General features: G+C 36.9%; 1 protein-coding gene across 10 annotated transcripts in view; it reads left to right on the top strand.

The window, feature by feature from the left end:
* The window catches only part of PHLDB2 (pleckstrin homology like domain family B member 2), a 64,504-nt gene extending 45,956 nt beyond the window's left edge, over positions 1-18,548 (top strand). For 7 of the 10 annotated variants that reach the window (XM_063148222.1, XM_063148218.1, XM_063148219.1 and 4 more), the window contains 9 exons: positions 527-700; positions 1,316-1,456; positions 2,023-2,122; positions 8,111-8,318; positions 10,116-10,206; positions 10,630-10,776; positions 13,086-13,305; positions 15,847-15,932; positions 16,626-18,548. In XM_063148222.1, the coding sequence (XP_063004292.1) occupies positions 527-700; positions 1,316-1,456; positions 2,023-2,122; positions 8,111-8,318; positions 10,116-10,206; positions 10,630-10,776; positions 13,086-13,305; positions 15,847-15,932; positions 16,626-16,766 (1,308 nt within the window). In that variant the 3' untranslated portion in view covers positions 16,767-18,548. The remainder of the gene's footprint in view (positions 1-526; positions 701-1,315; positions 1,457-2,022; positions 2,123-8,110; positions 8,319-10,115; positions 10,207-10,629; positions 10,777-13,085; positions 13,306-15,846; positions 15,933-16,625) is intronic. The other 3 variants (XM_063148226.1, XM_063148228.1, XM_063148227.1) reach the window with 1 other exon arrangement.
* Positions 18,549-18,838: the final 290 nt, after the last annotated feature.

Genomic DNA, 18,838 nt, shown 5'->3' on the forward strand with positions numbered 1-18,838 from the left:
TTTGCCTGCCCAACACTACAATGTATTGCACCTTTGGGAAACCATCTGTGGACAAGCTTATGACAACTTGATTAGTGATGTTCAGGTGTTCGTTTTGTTTTGTAGCTTCTTTTTCTTTTCCCCCTGTAAGGTGGTAGAAGAATATCTTGAATAGTTGTGGGAGATTAATAGCTTCTACCCATTTTAGCTATTCCATGGAGTCTGTCCAGTCTGTTTTGTAGCTTACTTTCTCTTCCTCATTCTTTGTGAAATTTTAAATAAATCCCCTTTTAAAGGAATGGAATAACCTTATAATTGTAAATCCATTTACTTCTGCATTGCAAAAAGTCAGAAACTGATTTAGAATTTGGCATTTGTTTGCTGCTTCTGGTAGCTCAGTATGCCATGACAGTTGCAATAGAGTACACCTCCTTCCTGCTAAACAGTCCAACAAATACAGTGCTAAAACTGCAGCTTTTATGTGCCATATCTTTTGAAAAATTCCAAAAAGAAAACTCTGTGTGTAATTTCTCTTTTTTCTATAAAGCTAAGATCACCTCTCTGTTCTGGATTTGTATTTCCTCACTCTCTTTCTCCTCGCTCTATTGCTCAACTTCCATCAGTCCATTGGCCTGAGGTCATGGCTACTCATGTAGATCCTATTCCTTTATCTGATACACCTCCACCTCTGCCAGCTAAGAAACACTGCAGGGAACAACAGGTAACAGATTCAAAGCTGATAAATTGTAATTATTTTCTTTTGTTTGCTTTTGATATGATGGCCACAAATTTGATTTATACATGAGGACTTTCGTGTGATACTCTAAGTTGACGGACTGCTCATTTAAAAATTAACATGATCTATTATAGAATGTGTCTGAAAAAAATTCACCTTATAATGCAGAGGCAAATATTAATATTCAGGACTCATTGTAACTTTCAGAGGACTTGCAGCAATAATGTATGTGTGAAATCCTAAATTAATTTTTCATATACATTTGAACAATGCCTTTCAAAAGTCGTATTGTTTTTAAGCCACCAATTCATTAGAATAACTTCTAAGGAAAAGTTTTCCTTTATAATTGGGTTCCACTTGTACACTTGAATATTTAACACAAAAGAAAAGGTACAGGGACATGTACATACAATGTGCACATGAATTTAACGCATTTTTAAAATCAGTATGATTTTAATGTGATGGGAAGCACTGTGAAGCAGGAGATGCTCTTTATGTTGGATTTTGTTTTTTCCAGACTATCAGTATTGTCCGTATAGAGTATAACTGAGCAAGTGCATCAATTCTTTTTATCAAAACTGTAACAAATTCCCCATCAAGCATTTCAGAAGCCTGGAGGAGCGCAAGAAGCAGCACAGGGAGGGCACGTACCTGAGCGATACTCTGCCCCGCAAGAAAACAACCCCATCCATGTCTCCCCACTTCAACAGCGCCACGCTGGGACGCAACATTGCAAACAAAGTACGTGCCTGCTGCTATTTACAGCTTTCCAGCCTCCTGCATTGGGTTACAGGGAAGGCTGGGTAGCGCCCTAAGCATTATGTAACCCCCCCAAATTCACACCTGAAGTTGACTATGAAATGACTGGAGGGTCATTAACAAATGGGAATGTATGTGAAAGCATCTGTACTTTCGGCCATTCTTCTGACCTCTGGAAATGCTGAGCTGTAGAACATTAATCATAAATACACAATTTCTATATCAAGGATTATATTTTTGACTGGTTTAAATTGATTCTAGAGACACAACTTGTTGTTTTCTTTCCTACTGAAGGCCTCTAAATGGTAAAGATAAAGTGATATATAAAGGAGAAATACTCTTTATTTTTGATGTGGTCAGTCAGCAAACAGCAAGAGGGTGGAGGTACTGCTTTGAAAACATTTTGGCCTAATAGACACTGTACACAGCTGGCTGATTGATATGACATGACACTAATATCCATGAAAAAGCACATTATTTTGCCATTGCTGATAAAAAAAAAATCTTGAAATACAATTTTAAGCACATATTTACAAAATTTCCTGTAGGGACATTTACCATTAGGACAGAGCAACAGCTGTGGCAGCGTACTTCCTCACTGCCTGGCAACCATGACCAAAGAGTCAGAGTCAAGAAGGATGCACAAAGGTAAGACCTTTTAATTGTTGCATTTCTTTTTAAACTTAGTGTTCTATTTTTCAAAAATAAGCCTGAAACTAGTGTTGCTATGATCAACAGGTCTGCAAAATAAAAGTTTACTTCTTGGTGACAAAAACAAGCTCCAAATGTAACTCATTTTTTTATATTGGCATAATAAGAGGTTAATATTATGATGTAGGTACATGTGTAGTTTTTAAGTGCATGGTCACCAAATATAGTCTCGTAAATAAGAAAACTATATTGAAAATACACATTATGTTAACTGGGTAATTTCTGCAAGTGATTTTGAAGCAATATATTACATGTTCTTTCTTATTCTTCCCTTTTTTTTAATGTTGGGATCTTAAAAATTGTTTTTCACAGGCACATGTTTTTGTCTGGATAAATTCCACAGAGAGAGATAACTTTGAGAAGCTGTGACTGTGATATTATAAGTCGTCTTAAATATTTAGGCTACAAAACAGAAAGGGAGAGGGCTGTTCTGTTGTTGATAGATGGCTGGGTTTGTTAATAGGAACTCAGCAATTCTGGATCCAAAAAAAAACTACACCTCTGAAACATGATCTTGTAGGCTATGGGATTCTGTGTCTGCTGTGTGTTGACTTGTGTTGGTACATACATTTTTTTTGCTTTAGTGAGACATATCATTCATAAGTATCCCATCTTCGAAAAGAGGCACTCCTCAGTGCCATCTGTCAGTTTATTTTCTTTCCAGCATCTGCATCACCATTGTCGATACCAGTGCAAGAGGTCCTTGTGTAGAGCTACACTAACTGAGCCTGAGCTGAGCTAGATCCATCTCATTGTTACAGGACTTGTCAGAGCTTGCAGCTGTTAAAGGTCGCAGTGACTGAGGTCAGTCATATGCACAAAGATGACTCAACACAGGGATGGAACAAGCAAGCTGGAAAAGGATCATGACATGCTCCTTTCCAGAGCTGATCCTGTTATGATTTGTTGGTTTTGAGCTTTAGCTATGCAGCAGGCCTTACAGAAACCTGCAGTGTTGTGGCTAACTTATCTTTACATATTTCAGGTGCAATAAAAAAGGAGCTTCATGCTCGGCTTGGAAAGTGTCTTCGATGTAATGTGTGTGCGAAGGTGGAATAGCTGGCAGTTATGTTCAGAGTCATCATTGTGATGTTACTTCAGTCTGAAAATCAAGAGGGATGTTTTGGCTAAACTCTAACAAGCGATCAAGTATTTAAAATTGGAAATACTTCTGTAAAATCAAGTCAGACTGCTATATCAGCAGTCCTGTAGATCAGGTAGATCAGGTTTGCCTTTTCAGGATAACTGAATACTTTTCAGAAGATATGCTGACAAATCAATGGAACTTTGTAAATGTATAGAGACTGATTATAGTGATAAATATGAGCTCTCTAATCTTCCTGCTCCAAAAGTTAGTTATTCACCTAAAAAAAGGCGATGAATAGATAAAAAGTGTTCTCTACCTGTCATGTGTAGTGAGTCAGCACTTGCTTTCCTTGTGTTTCTTTCCACACTTGACAGGTCTTTCACTCCATCAGTTTTCACTCTGTCAGTTTTCCAAGGTGATCTATTGCAAACAACATGGGTGTCTTGGCTTCCTGATACCTTGGGCATAGAGCTGCACCCAGTGCACTGGAACTGGGTTCAGTGGGAAGACAGGGTCTCACACAACAAATGCCACTTAATCCACTCAGTCTGGAGCCCTGGCTATCAAGCAGTGACCCACACACTGCTATCCAAAGAGGATGATGTGCTCCAGATGTGGTGTTAGTACCTTCCTGTGCTCCTTAGAGCTCAACAGCATCGAGCAAATTTCTAGACCAGATGTTCTGGTGTGTGCATGTAGATCTGAAAACAAGTATATTCAAGGCTGGCTGGAGGCAGTAGCAGCTCAGCTGGTTTAAAGATATTATCCGAGTGTTATCACAAAACTAGTAATGGTCCAAAGTGAGTTTTCTCCAAAATGCTTTCTCTGGTTTTTCTTATTTCAGTCCAAGAAGATAACTGTAAAAGTCTGAGCTGAAAAAAAAGGACAGTTAAAAGTGAAATCAGGAAATTAAGAACAGCCTCTTGGGTTTTAACATGGAGTTCATTCTCATTTTCTTTATGCAGGAACAAGCAATATCTATGAATAAATTTTAGGCTGGATGCAGTAATAAACATTTTCATGGATTTCAAAGTAATAAACAGTCCTTATTCTAGGATTACCAAACCATGTTCAGTCATAGGAGTTCAAGAATTGTTACTGAAAGAAACAGTCACAGTCCATAATCACAGCCTGAGTTAAGGGCAACTTAAATGTTTTAGAGGACACATATTTGTTGTAAATCATTAGTGGAAAAGGTATTTCTTAGCAGTCATTCATGAGGTATTTTTGACAGATTGTATTTATAAACTGACCTCCTGTGGACATGTCTTTGTAACCAAACCATATGCAAAAACAGAGTGAAGAAACTGCTGTTTGGTACCAACTCGAGACCTCACCCTGCACAGGTGGATGCCTGGAGCTCCCAGGGAGTGCTGGGTGCCAGAAGCTTGCACAAGGAGGGAGGGTTAGCCAGTGCAGTCCCCCTGACTGTAGGATGGACTCCAGAAGGAAAGAAGAAATGGTTAGCTGGGAGTTAAGGTGTAAGACCAGACACAGTGCTGGGAACAAAGCTGTTGGGACAGAGAACTTACGTACCAATAAGATGATTATTTGTGTCCTTTCTAAGCTCTGTATTAAAAAAAAATATACTGCAAGCAAGGGATATTTGTACAAACAATCTAGAAACTTTTTAAAGGAGTCAGCCTTTTTTGTTTGTTTTTCAGTCTTTTTCTTGTCAAAATCAGGAAAAAACAGAAGAGGTATGAAAATATCCCCTTCCCTGGCTGTATTCTTCATGTGATATTTTTGCAAAAGTACCAGTTGCATCAGCACTATCAAGCAGTTCCTAGACTCTTGAAAAACTTGTAAATAATTGTTAAATAATGACAGCATTTCAAAAATTCTTTTTTCCTGCTGTCAAATAACCTGCCACAACAAAAACTTCTGACTCATGCTAATATCTGCAGAGCTATGGCTTTGCACAGGCCTAATTTTTCGCTTCTTTGCTCATAGCCACACAAGTAGAGCAGAAAATTCAAAAATCTTTGCAGCTCTGTGAGTGACAGTGACAAGGTAGACAGACTTGAGCTTCCTACTTTGGCATGTTTCCACACAACAAATGTATCTTGACATGTTAATGTCAGTCTTTACAAATGGGAAGAAAAAAAAGAGAAAGAAGAAAGAATACGAATAAAAGAAAAATAAAAGAAAAATGTAATGGGATCATTTTCATAAAATACTAGTGGGTTTTTTACATACTTGACAGTGCAACTTTTAATAACAGCTTTCACTTTTAGTTCTACCCTCACTATAATTTTGTGGTGTATATCTGGATTTTGTAATTCTGCAGTAACTTCTTTGGAGTATTTTTCTTTGATGACATGGCTTTATGGGTTTTTGCAATATTTTTCTCAACGGTATGGCTGTTAACATTGTTAAGGTTAACACTGTTTACAGGTTTGCTGCAGAGCAGTGGAACTCTATAGTAAAACCAATGCAACAACAAATATTTTTGCTCTTGTATCAGGTTAGACTTCACTGATAAAATCTTGGCTTGTGGGAAATTTTAGTTAAGTACTGGATCTTACAAGGAGTCGAATATTTTTAAGTGCATGTTGAGTGAAGAGGCACCTGAGCAGCTATAAATTCCTTAAACAACAGATTGTAGCTGCCTAGTATGTGCATGTGGCTGTAATGGAGGTAGGTCAGTTGTGAAGCCTTGTGGTGTTGGTTCACAGCTGATCCTCGGCTTTGAGGTTCGTGCTGCTTACAGCATGAAGATAAAAGACGAACACTGAATTATGCTTTGTTTCTGTGAATGCATCTCATTTTGCAACCTAAGAAATGTTGATTTCTTCCACTGTCTAGTTATATTTGCATGATTGCATAAATTTGACTAATAAATGTTTTCTTCAAAAATGGGTTCTTTATCTTAAGCGGTAGAGTGTTTGTAGCATTGCTATGCGGCTCTATGTCTTTTAGACGTGTTTATTTTGCAGTGAAATATAAAATACGGAATTAAAATTTCTGAATAGGCAAGGATTTGTAGAGGGCTCATCAGAAAAACATGCATTTGAATTAAATTTTTCAGTAATTTATTTTTTTCTCTCTTTCATTAATGAATCATTGATAACCATTTCACAGGAGCAATTAGTCATTCCAAAGGTTCATGTATGAAAAGTAATTGCTTATCTGCAATAACGGAAGCATTTGTCAAAATAAGGGGGAAAAAGCAAACCACGTATGTGAATCAGTAACATCTGTGTTGTGTGATGTTGTTATTTATGACTGCTGAGGTGTATTTGTGTCCCTTTTGTCTCTTTTACTAATCAATGCAACTGAATTTTTGATTTAAATTCAGAGTTCTTTTAAATGGCAAGTGAGTCTTATTAGTTTCCTTAGAAACCAGCTTTAACTATCTCCAAGAAAGCCTTGTATGGTACAGAGGGAAGTGAGGAGAAAACTACCTTGGAAATGCTTGTAGGGCACAGTTTCTTCAATGACATGCTTTAATTATTCAGCTGAAGACACACTTTTCAGATAGCTGCAGTTGTTGGCTCTCTGAACCGGGACTCTCCCAGCTCTGGCTTGGCAAAAAATACCAGAGAGTAACTTGGTATGCACAGATAGGGAATGAGAATGAGGCAGAAGAACACTGCACTTTAAGCATGCCTTCATGATTTCATGCATCAGTGTCTTAATGGTGTCTAGTAAAAATTTGTATCTGGACCTTGCTGCATTTGTACATTTGTCTGCATTTTTCCCATGTCTGTTTATCTTAAATATGTGGAATGTCAGTGGCTGCCTTCCTGTAAGAATGTGAGGTTTTTGTGTAGTCTGTTAATCCTTCTTAATCTCCAGCTCTGCCAGCAGCTCAGAATTTGGGTCAGAAATGTGCAGACAATATTACAAACCTAACGTTCAGAACTATTAGAAAGTCTCACTACTTGCATTCATTGAAGGAAAAGATGAGCAGTGCAGTTGCATTTGTAATCGATAGATGAAACAATCTTAAAGGGCACTGTAAAATACTTCAGCAGTTAAAATGACAACTCTTCCTCATCAGGCAAGCTCAACAACCTCTCTCAAAGTCTGCATTACTTTAAAGAGCAATGGAGACATGAGATAAAAATAATTGTGAAGAGACATTTTTAAAGGACACATTGCCAAAGTTCTCTGTGTTCAAGGAGGATGACTTTTCAGAAAAAAATGTTTTTGTGGAAAAATAACAAAAGAGCCTTTGCATGAACCTTATTTTTCTTCAGAATCATTGAGCTATAAGGATCTGCTTCAATTCCATAGGATGAACTGCAATTTCAAAACTCCAGTAAAGTACCTCTATACTAGTAACTATGATTCTGTAAGAAGCAGCCTGTATTATTTCAGCTGAACTAAAAGTCCTATTGCAGTTACCAGAAGGCAAAGTTTCCCAAAGAGACAAAAAAAAAAATAATATTAAATAAAGTCAACCAGACAAGTACTTAAGAATACTGAATACTGAATATCAGGACTTTTTTCTTTTTTTTGTAATTTAGTCAGTGTCAATTTCTTCTAAATTCCTGGATTTAACTGCATTACTTTCCAGATTAGGCCTAATTGTTATTTTAAAATGTAAATATAATTTTTTCAAATTAAAGCTTCATAATACCCATAGAAGAACATATATTGAAAAGTCACTTGTACTAATGTGCATATATTTGAATCCATCATAGATAAATCAGGTATTTAAAGCTTTTATTTCAGTGTGATTAACTTGTAAAATTAACTGTAATCTTGTAGTACCTTGGTCACAGTGCAGTTAATTCTGAGGTGATATTAAAAATGCTTGTGCTGCTAACAAGTTATGCTTCTGTGGCATAATTTTTGTGTGAAATCAGTGTTTCTTCTGTACTTTATAGGGTATAACCATCAGCGTATCTGTGAAAACCAAAGGCAGAAGTCTCCGGAATTTTACAGCAGAACAGCATCAGAATCCAATGTCTACTTGAACAGTTTCCATTACCCAGATCGTAGTTACAAGGACCATGCCTTTGACACGTTAAGCTTAGACAGCTCTGACAGTATGGAGACAAGCATATCAGCATGCTCACCAGATAACATTTCCAGGTAAATCTTCTTTCTTCCTGATCCTGCAATTGTTATAGGGTCATATGAAAAAAGTGAGTATGTACATGTACACTGTGATAGTGTGAATGCTGCTGATTGGTTGAGAAAATGTAAGGTCATTAGACAGGCATCATATTTGTCTAGTTCCTCATAATCGGGTTTAACTACATCTCACCTGTTAATAGAAAGATGAAAATAAAACTATGCAAAACTTAGTGATAATGCTGAAGTTTACTGAAGAGCAATCAGTGCTTCCTCACCTGATCACTGCAGGGAAGGAATTTCCTCTGATAGGAAACTTTTCAGGGACATGTGCCATTGATGACCTACACTGTTCCACAAGTCCAGCATGTTAACCAACTAGGTGCTTAAGCTGAAACACTCAGGCTTCCTCCAAAAATCTTATTGCCCTTTCCTCTCCCTTTTCTGGGTCAGTAAAAATGAAGAGATGACACTGAAAGGCTTGCTTTACTCATCTTCAGAGGCTGTCAGCTCAGACACCATTTCTCAGACGAAATGAATTTCCATGATCTGTGTTAAAAATCCAGATGAGTCTCAAAAATGTGTGCAAACATTCTCTCCTGACAGTCCATTTTTTATATCTGACATTAGTAGTGCTTCCATTCCTGCTCACAGTCCAGCCCCAGCAGTTTCACAAGCATAACTAGAGGCTGATGATTAAGTACAGATTTGTCACTATGAATACTTTGTGAACACAAGGACAGCTTTTTGGGCTAGCATGTAGTGTTTTATTTAGCATCTTTTTGCTGTGGCTGGGAAGCCCCTGATTTCCCCTTTAATGTCATTATCACTGCAGTGTTAAGTTTTAGAAAATACCACTGGCAGTCATTCTGCCAGCTGGTTTGCTTGGGCTTTTTTGCATTGGTTGACATTGGTTTTGGTTTTCTTAAAGGAAAAACATTAGGACTTGGGTTTTGAGGATTTCTGTTTTAAATGGGTAATCAACAAGTCTCTGATAGCTGGAGACAGGCTGGGAACTAACTCTGTGCATAGAGCTAATGTGCCAGTGATATGAAAATTTTCTCTCTCTGACTTCTGGCTCTGACCATTTGGAAGGAGGATGGTGTGTCTGATCTTACTATCCTGTAAGTCCAGGCTCCAGCCCAGGAATGGGAAACCCCAACAGCTGTTGAATTTCACTGGTACTGCTTGCTCTTCTGCTTCCCTCTGACTCTTGCAGGCAATGCCAGAAGGAAAACAAAAGAAAGCAACACAAAGAAAAGAATAGCCCGAATCAATACAAAAACCATAAAAGGATCCTTTACAACAGATCTTTCTGTTTCTCACAGATCTTTCTGTTTCTCTTCTTTCACTTTGGTGAAAGAAGAAAAGAGCGTGAGCTGATTTTGTTGATAAATTCTGGAAGATAGCCAGTTAATTTTCCCTGACAAAATTTCCTTTAAGTAAAATTAATTCATACTGTTTTAGATGGTGTTTGAACATATTTTCGAGCCTTATCAGACTTTAAAGGAAAACAATTTATGATGCTTTGTTCTGACCAATTTAAAATGGATAAGTTATATTTTACCATGTTTAAGGCAAGAGAAACTTTTTTGTAGAAATGCATAAAATTGGTGGGTGCTCAAAGTACAGAAGAAACAGAACTGCTATAGTCATTTATCAACTCACCAAAGATACCTCTTTTTTTGTTAGTGGCTACTGCACTGAATTGGATCTGAACACTGTCAACTCCATTCTTAAATTATGTTGGACTGCAAAATATTTCTTTAAATACCAGCTATTATTTTAAATAAGAAATAATGGGGTCTTTTGCAGTGCTAGCACTTCAAATGTTGCAAGAATAGAGGAGATGGAGAGACTTCTCAAACAAGCACATGCTGAAAAGACTCGGCTGCTTGAGACCAGAGTAAGTGTAATTTTGAGTAACTAAGAGGAGGCATGTAAGTTTGGATAATATCCTCCTAATGCAACATAGAAACCCACCCCACTTACACCTAATAAACACTTAAAAAACACCTCTTCCTCCTCCATGGCTTCACCTCACACTACAGCCTTGAGCCCATATGCAATATCTGCTGTCTCAAAGGACAAGCTGATGGCAAAATCCCCAGAAATTTGTTCAGCATTGGTTTGACACCTTCTGGGGGACTTGCTTAAGAAGAAACTTCATTTCTATTTGCAATTCTTATTCCAAATTTCAGTCCAGTGTGCTGGATATATATTTCTGCCTGGTTTAGGGACAAAAAGGTATTTAGCCCTAGCTTAGAAATGACATTGCCCACTATAGTTTTGCATATAATGGAAGTTCTCTGTGTGCTGTGGTATTTAGGAACGGGAGATGGAAGCTAAGAAACGAGCTCTGGAAGAAGAAAAACGCCGCAGGGAGCAACTGGAGAAAAGGTTGGAGGAAGAAACGAGCCAGAGGCAAAAATTAATTGAAAAAGAAGTCAAAATACGTGAGAAACAAAGAGCACAGGTCAGATATGGGGATGTGAAATGGTTTTGAAGTGCAAGACTTCCCCTTCATATACGGGAAAGGACTTAGTGTATTTCTGCCAATGGTAAACAGCTGAACAGATAGATTTAGTATTTCTGAGGTGAAATTGTTTTGCTAAAAGTATATTTGGGCTCTTGGAGCCAAGTATTCATTTAAAGTTAGATAACAGCATAGGCATCTATTTAGCATTTTATATAAAAAGTATGAATATTAATCCTATAAAGTTTGTTACTGAATATAGGCAGAGCAGAATTTTTTGGCCAGAACAGAAATTTGTGAATGTGTTAATTTTATAAACCATTGGTGTGGAGTTGGGGAGGGGGGTTCTTTTGTTCTGCTTTTTCTTTTAATACATAAAATGCCTTGAAATGTGAATTATTACTTTCAAACATTTGACAGAAAAGACAAATAAGGAAGTTTTTTTCAGCTCCACACCTAAGTACAGAGTAAATATTATTTTTTCTGAAGTTAATGGGATTGTACAACATGAGAAACATTACTTAATTTAACAAGTGTTACCTCCTACATATTTTTGCTTCTTCTTTGTGCTTAGAGGTACCTTGAGTTTTCTTTAGGCTTAGTGTCTTAACTATTTGTTTATTTCTTCAAAACCAGTAGTATCTATAAGGTACAGCAAATGACTAGGCAGTCATTGCTTGTATACCAGAGCAAGACAATGTCTCCATCTTAATAGACGTGTTTGAGTGCAGAAGATTCCATATCATATTGGAATATCTTTCTGGTTTTATCTGTGCTGCCTTTGCTGATGTTTCACCAGCTGTTTCTAGTTAAATATATTCATTCATTTGTTTTCATATAAAATGTAATCAGGAATGCTAAATTTTACTTGCTTCTCTCCTTTTTTTCTAAGAAATTTGTTGACAACTCAAGTATGGCATAAACAACAATGCAATGCTGATATCTTTAACCCAAACTAGAGCATGCATGTGTTGTAATAGAATGTCCTATCAGTTACTGCTAATTGGCAGAGAGAAGAAGACTGAATTGGCAGGAAGACAAAAACTTATCTGTCAAAAATGACAGACTTTTTTTATTTTTTCTTTCTTTTGTACAGTGAGACCAATTTTTTCCCCAGCACCTTTTGACACTTAGAAATGTAAATGAAAAGAAGGCAATCTCTGCATTTGCCAGAGCCGGTGCCAGCTCGTATCATACAAAACATACATAATTTTAGAAGGGTGCTTGTGAGCAACACAGCTCCTGTTGAACCAAGGGACTCTTAAGAATGCAATGAGGGAAAATCCCTTTGATTTGAGACTCACAGTGGGATTTAACAGGCTAACTTGAGGAATGGAGCAGGGGCAGATTAGTTTCTTCAGGTCACCGATTTCTCTGGAGTCCAGGGGGAGAGAGAGAGGGAGATGGTCCTTTCACAGATCCTTGAAAGCATCTAAAATTAGCTTCTGTTCCAAAGTACCCTCTGCCTCAGCTGCAGCAGGAGGCTCCTCTGGGAGACCTGTCTTCTGTGTTTAAAATGATGGGGTAATGATCGTGCATAGACCCTTCCGGCACAGAAAACAGGAATATTCCCTCAGTTGGCAGAGCTTCTAAATCATTATCTCCTCTTGCTTGTTCTCCCAGCTGACACTATCCGGGCTTGGTGAAGGGTCTTGAACTGCAATCAAGAAGGAGGCACTGTCTTCTGCACTGCTTTGCTGTCTTTTGCAGAGGGATGTGAACTAGTTATCACAGTTAATTTGTTCAACAGAAAATAATTCTCTTTTGTTCACTGCAATCTCTGTGAAACTAACTGGCAATTACAGTTCATTTCTATTATTAATGTTTCTTGCAATAGCATGTTCTTATTTATATATTATACTCTGCATAAAAATGCCTGTAGCAGTAACTTAAAGAGTGACATCTGTGCAGTGAGTACTTAGAGAAATAAAGAGTTTGATTAACATCCTACATATAAAGTTCTTGGACTTCATCTAAGGCAGCGACACACCCTTACATTTAATTAATGTCTTAATTCTGTGACAGCTTTTCTGTGCTTTGGCCTCTGTTTTACCGGCTTATCAGCTGTTGATTTCAAGAAACTTCTATACTATATCTGGCTTTTACAAAGTTGTCCAACACTGTAAAGTTAGAAGTTTAATGGATTTTTCTTTTCAAGAAAATTAGAGCTGCAGTAAAAGCTCTTTATTTTTCTTACATTTATTCTTAAACTTTAATAAGCAGTTTTCAGTTATGTCTTCCCAGCAGAAAGAGTAGGAGATGATAAGGCTTCTCTTAAAAATAATATGATTTTCTTTTCTTTCCTCTAGGCCCGTCCCTTGACTCGCTATTTGCCCATTAGAAAGGAAGACTTTGACCTACGAAGTCACATTGAAACAGCTGGGCACAACATAGAGACCTGTTACCACATTTCTCTCACTGAGAAAACCTGCCGAGGCTTTCTGATTAAAATGGGAGGGAAAATTAAAACATGGAAAAAACGGTGGTTTGTTTTTGACAGAAACAAGAGAACTTTTACTTATTATGCAGGTAAGTTTCAGGATTGCTACTTGGGTACATCTGTTCTTCTATTTTTTTATCAAACTCAGCTGAGTTATGAACACGTAGGGAATCCAGATAAAACTTAGATTTCCATTTCATCCATTCCTTTAGAGGTCATGTGAACCCTTGCCTATAGCATTTACTTCTCATGCCAGGTAAGGCAGAATTGAGCATACAAAACAAAATAAAGGAGGAGATGCAGATGGGCAAGAGAAAAAATGGAAGATGGTCAAGTTACAAGTACACAGAATAATGGTTCCACGTATTTTATTTTTAAATAGTATATACTTCCCTCAATGACTGAATGATTTCTTGTACCCTTCATACAAGAATATAATTTATACTTACCATGAAAATTGAAGTGAATGTTTTCACAGTCCTGTGCTTAATGTGAAGAAAAGGTTTTCAGGAAATTAAACATACAAGGGTAGACTTTTTGAGTTTGCCTTATTTTGAACGTGTAAGGAATTTCAGATTAAGAATGCGCAATAGTCCAAAAGTGTTTCTGTTCATGAAGTTGTGTAACACAATATCTCAAGCCATTATAAGCATTGCATTACTTTCTTATCTTAGGGTAAACCTAGAAATGGGGAATTTAAGAACATACTTATTTCTCCAAATGCTGTGCAAATATACGCAGTGGTTTGACTTTGAAGTTTCAGTTCTGAGGAAGCTACAAAAATAGCATTGTACTCTGAATATTTATTGTTGAGAGAGGCCAGAAATAGGCATATGCAGGACAGCTTATTGCTAAGATGCAGGAGAAAACACCAAGTACAAAAACCACCAAACAGTTTCATTTACTTTATTGACATAACTCCTTTCCAGCAACTTCTAAGGAACATAAAATTGAATTCATTACATTCATTCATTACATACCCACTGAATATTTATTACTAGTTTGCATTAATACAGTGAGGAATGCAACAAACATTCTTTATTTTGTTCTAAACATCTGGTTTATTGGTTAGGAAGGCTTGTAACATACAGTAGTGTTCCCATTTGGTACTGATCTTTTTTTGTCTTTTTTTAGTAGTTATGTTAACATTTAATGGTTTCACTTTTGAGTTCATCATAGTTGCCATAATGTAATCTCAATTACCAAAGAAAACTTTTGCTAATGTCTCAAGGACTCCAGCCAACAAGCATAGTTTTATGAGGAGTCTCAGCTGCACTAAAATGCTGCTTATGAGTGAGGATCTTTAGATCTTTAAATACATAGTAGATTTCCAAAATAAATATTGGTGCTGCAAATTCAGAGTAATTGAACTCTGAGTGAATGTCCTGAGATAATGCTTTAGTTCTGCCAGTGCACTGAACCAAGAACTTAGCCTGAAGTCTGACAGCTTAGTGTGGTGACTGAAGCATCTGCACTTTCTGAACTGAAGCATTCGGGGAACTCTACCAAGACACTTTCAATGGGAGCTTGTGGGTACCTGAAATAGTCTGGTAACCAAGGCCCCAGGTGGGGCTTGAAAAGAGAGTGGGTCCCCTGCTTACTAGTGGTGCACAGACAGCACACTTTGTATAGTGCTGTGTTTATCTCAGTATAATGTGTGCTGTGATCTCATAATCCTGTATCTCAGTGCTTCAGCGCTGCTTCTCTGTGGGCTGGCAGGAAGATTCCCAAAGCTGCATTGTTTGCTCTCTGGGATTTTATTTTGCCATCATATGAAGCTTTAAGAATTGCTTGCAGCTACACATAGGATGTAAGCTGAGTTCCCCAAGTGTTTGAATGACAGCAGAATCCCTCCTGGGACTGATGAAGATGTTTTGCATGACTGTTCAGTGTTGAGATGATACTATGACGTGGGGGCAGAAAACATTATATTCCCCTAATACAAAAGTGCTGGGAGCAAAAGGAAGTTGGCCTTTCAGTGTCCACATGCAATTGGGATGCTTCTTAACAATTTCTCTCTCCACTGCAGGAAAATGGAGTGAAAATGGCAGGAAGATGCTACCCTGCCCTGCTCCTTTTCCTTGTGAAAAATTTTAGTGGTGACTCTTAAATTCACATGCGAAGAAGCATTTTTTTTTTAAGTACATACACAAACTATGTTCTAATATAAAGATTTTGCTCTCAGATTGTATTGAAAATTCGATTATCATTGCAGTTTTCTCTTCAAGGCAAAGTGGAGGTCTTAGCCTGTGAACTGTGTGAACTCTGGCTGGTTTTCATGGAATTGGAAGAGTGGCTATATCTGAGAGACATCTGTCCTTCTGTGGGCTAATACCCTCCATAACATTTAGCCAACTCAGTGAAGGGAGTGACTTGCAAATAGATGAGGAAATTACAAAAGCTTTTATCCTTGGAAACTAGGTGAAGAAGAAGACATATTAAAGTCAAAAATGCATCTCTCAATAAAACCAACAAACTAGTAAGAAAATTTGAAGGTATCCATGGGATTTCAGAAGCAGAACTGTTAATTCAGTTACTTATCAGCTGAATATATATGGAAATGCAAATTAAGCTTTTGCTTCTTAGTGGTCATTTCAGTTCTGAGGTAATTTCTCTCTTTTCTGTTTTAGACAAACACGAAAATAAATTAAAAGGTGTAATATATTTTCAAGCTATTGAAGAAGTCTATTATGATCATCTAAAGAATGCATATAAGGTAAACTTTGTTATTGTTGTTTTAACCATTTATCACACAGGGTACCCAAAGTATGTAGCAGCTGTAAAATTAAAGGGAGAACTAACATTATTGGAGGGGAAAAAACCTTAACAAATACTTAAAAAGAAACCCTGGAGGGGAGGAAAAGGAAGAGGAAGCTTATCAGTGATTAGCACTGTTTTGGTGGCTTTTTTTATCCTGATGGAAGTAGAGATAAGTGTCTACCTGCAAAGTAGTTTTGCTGCAAGGAGTTCCCTAGTCCAGTGGCAAGACCACTGAAATCGGTGGCTTGGACAAGTCAAGGGCTGGCTGCACACCTCAGTCCCAGGAAGGGAGTTAACTGTGCCAGCAGTTCATGGCACACCCTGCCTCTCATTTTTAATTTAAATGAGCTATGAACAATTTGTGGAAGCCACTGGACAGAGTGGGGGAGTTACTTATTTGGGCATGAAACAACAGCTTGGAGCCCTGTAGTACTGTATAATAGTCTACTGGAAAAATACTGTAAAAGGTGTTTATGGTAGCTACAAACACTTTAAATGCATCTCTGCTGCAATATAAGATTCAGTGGTACAGCACTTTATCTTTCTTCTTAACCCTATTCATAAATATCCCTGTAAGCAAATCCACTTCTGATACCAATAAATGGCTTTGATTTCACACTTCTGATATCTTCTTTGCATTTTATTCGAGAGTCCCAACCCGCTGCTGACTTTCAGTGTTAAGACCCATGACCGCATCTACTACATGGTTGCTCCTTCTCCAGAAGCCATGAGGATATGGATGGATGTCATTGTTACAGGCGCAGAAGGCTACACCCACTTCATGTTATAATAAAAGGGAGCAATAGGGCATCCTGCAATAACATAAATAATTAAGTTAGCCATAGCTAGTGACAGCTGAAAAGCCAGTGAATACCCTGAAATGTCCTCCTTATGATGTGCACCCTAAAAACTCAGATTGAGAGGGGGTTACAAATGCATGGAAAAAGGGGGGTTATCTGTTGTAATTGATCTTTATAGGAATGAACGAGCTAAAGCTGTTGAGAGAATCATAGTGCTCCAAAATGGATAATCAGGCAATTTTAATTACAGAATCTTGGTTGAATGATAAGTTTCTACAAATTCTCGTATACAGAGAATGTCTTCATAAATTTATACAGAACAGTTTACAAGTGTGTGTGTTCCTACTGGTATGCAAAAATTCTAGTAGTGAAACAAAAAGGTGTAATAAGCATATATTTTAATATACAACATTTGACATTTATAGATGATTAGGTGAGTTTTTAAAACCTTTAGTCGAGTATTTTATAGAAATACAAACAAAAAAGAAGCCCTAAGGTACACACAGTTCTTGCCTTAGTAGTTAAATGTTACAACAGAGCCAAAGAGTTACATGAGTCCCTTACATTTTCATATTGTTACTTGTACCTAACTTTCTGTGAAGGGACAGTGCCAAAACTCTTAATGATTTTTAATGTAATTAAATTATTATATTCTTTGTGTTCAAACACTTTGTGGCAACAACTCTATGTTTAAAGTTCGCATCTATGGAGCTCAACAAGTAAAAAACAAAAAAACCCTGAGAGGGATAGCTTTATAAAGATGCATTTTTTTCCACAAGGATGAGAAATGGAAACACATGTATTAACTTCCTCATAAAGAGAGATTTTTAAAATCTTCCCTGTTGAACAGAATAAGCTGATTCTGGACTCTACAGCACTTTTCTTTATATATAAGGTCCCAGTATCTTTCTAATGTTACTCAGTGCCAAGTGAACGGTCTGTTGAAATCTCTCAAATATTGTCTGCCTTGAAGCCAGCACCAAAATCTCTACCTGTCTGAATTCTTTGGAGCCAAGCTTTCAGTCCCAGAGAATTGTTTTGTTGTTTAATGTACATCTGCACAGAAAAATGCTGTCAAATAGAATTAAGAGGAGAGGTGAGTTCCAAGAGTTTACACTAAGCAGTGTATGAATAAAAAACTGAAAGCTTGAAGTAGTAGGGATTGAGATTCCTAAAACAGCAAAAATACTGAGGGTGCAGCAGTCTCCCATTTTAAAATCACCTCCAAGTCCTTGAGTAATATTGCAAATGATAAAGTATTTAATTGAAATTAACTTCAAGAAAGTGTCATATTATGACTTTAAAGATTGAAACTTACACACTCTGTGGTTTGTGTACTAGAAGAAAGCACATTCACCTTTTTTTTCTTTGATGAAAAAGTTAATGGCTTTTAATTGAACAAATAAACTGAAACCAGAATAGAAATATGCTGGCAGAATATTTTTGTTATACTTTTTAAACCCTGTAGCTGTAATGAACAGGTTTGTGGTATGTACAGGTGATGTGATTGTTCTGGCATGACAAACATCAGTTTCTACTTGAATCATAGAAGAGACTGTTGTTGCAAGATAATTGTTTTCATCTGTGCAGATCACAGCTTGTAATCTATAATTTAAAACACTATCAAATAAATTGCTTTTGTTTATACAGTTATTATTTTTCCTGATGTTTTTTGATTTTATTCCCAAGTATAGTTATAAAGGTTTTCTAATACTGATTTTTGTATCCTGCATGATGCAATGAAGGCATTTCAATAAACATTTTTAAAAATACACTCGTTTCAAATATTTTCTTTCTGCATTATCCTGAGACATTTATTCTTGTCTTTTAAATAATTGTATACAGTCATGCAAACAACACTGCATTTCTCAGTAACACTTAATTGAACTATTCCATGTATTTTCCAGAAAAGAGCTATGGAACATAATCTTTCGGAGGTCAGTGAAATTAGGAGTGTAGTCTGTTTTCTGCATATACATAATATAATACCTTTTTTATTTTTTATGAAACTGTTTGAAAAATTTATTACCAGCTTTGGATATTGACAATTTTATTTGTTTAA

The sequence above is a fragment of the Melospiza melodia genome, chromosome 2, assembly GCF_035770615.1.
Source record: "Melospiza melodia melodia isolate bMelMel2 chromosome 2, bMelMel2.pri, whole genome shotgun sequence".
NCBI lineage: Eukaryota > Metazoa > Chordata > Aves > Passeriformes > Passerellidae > Melospiza > Melospiza melodia.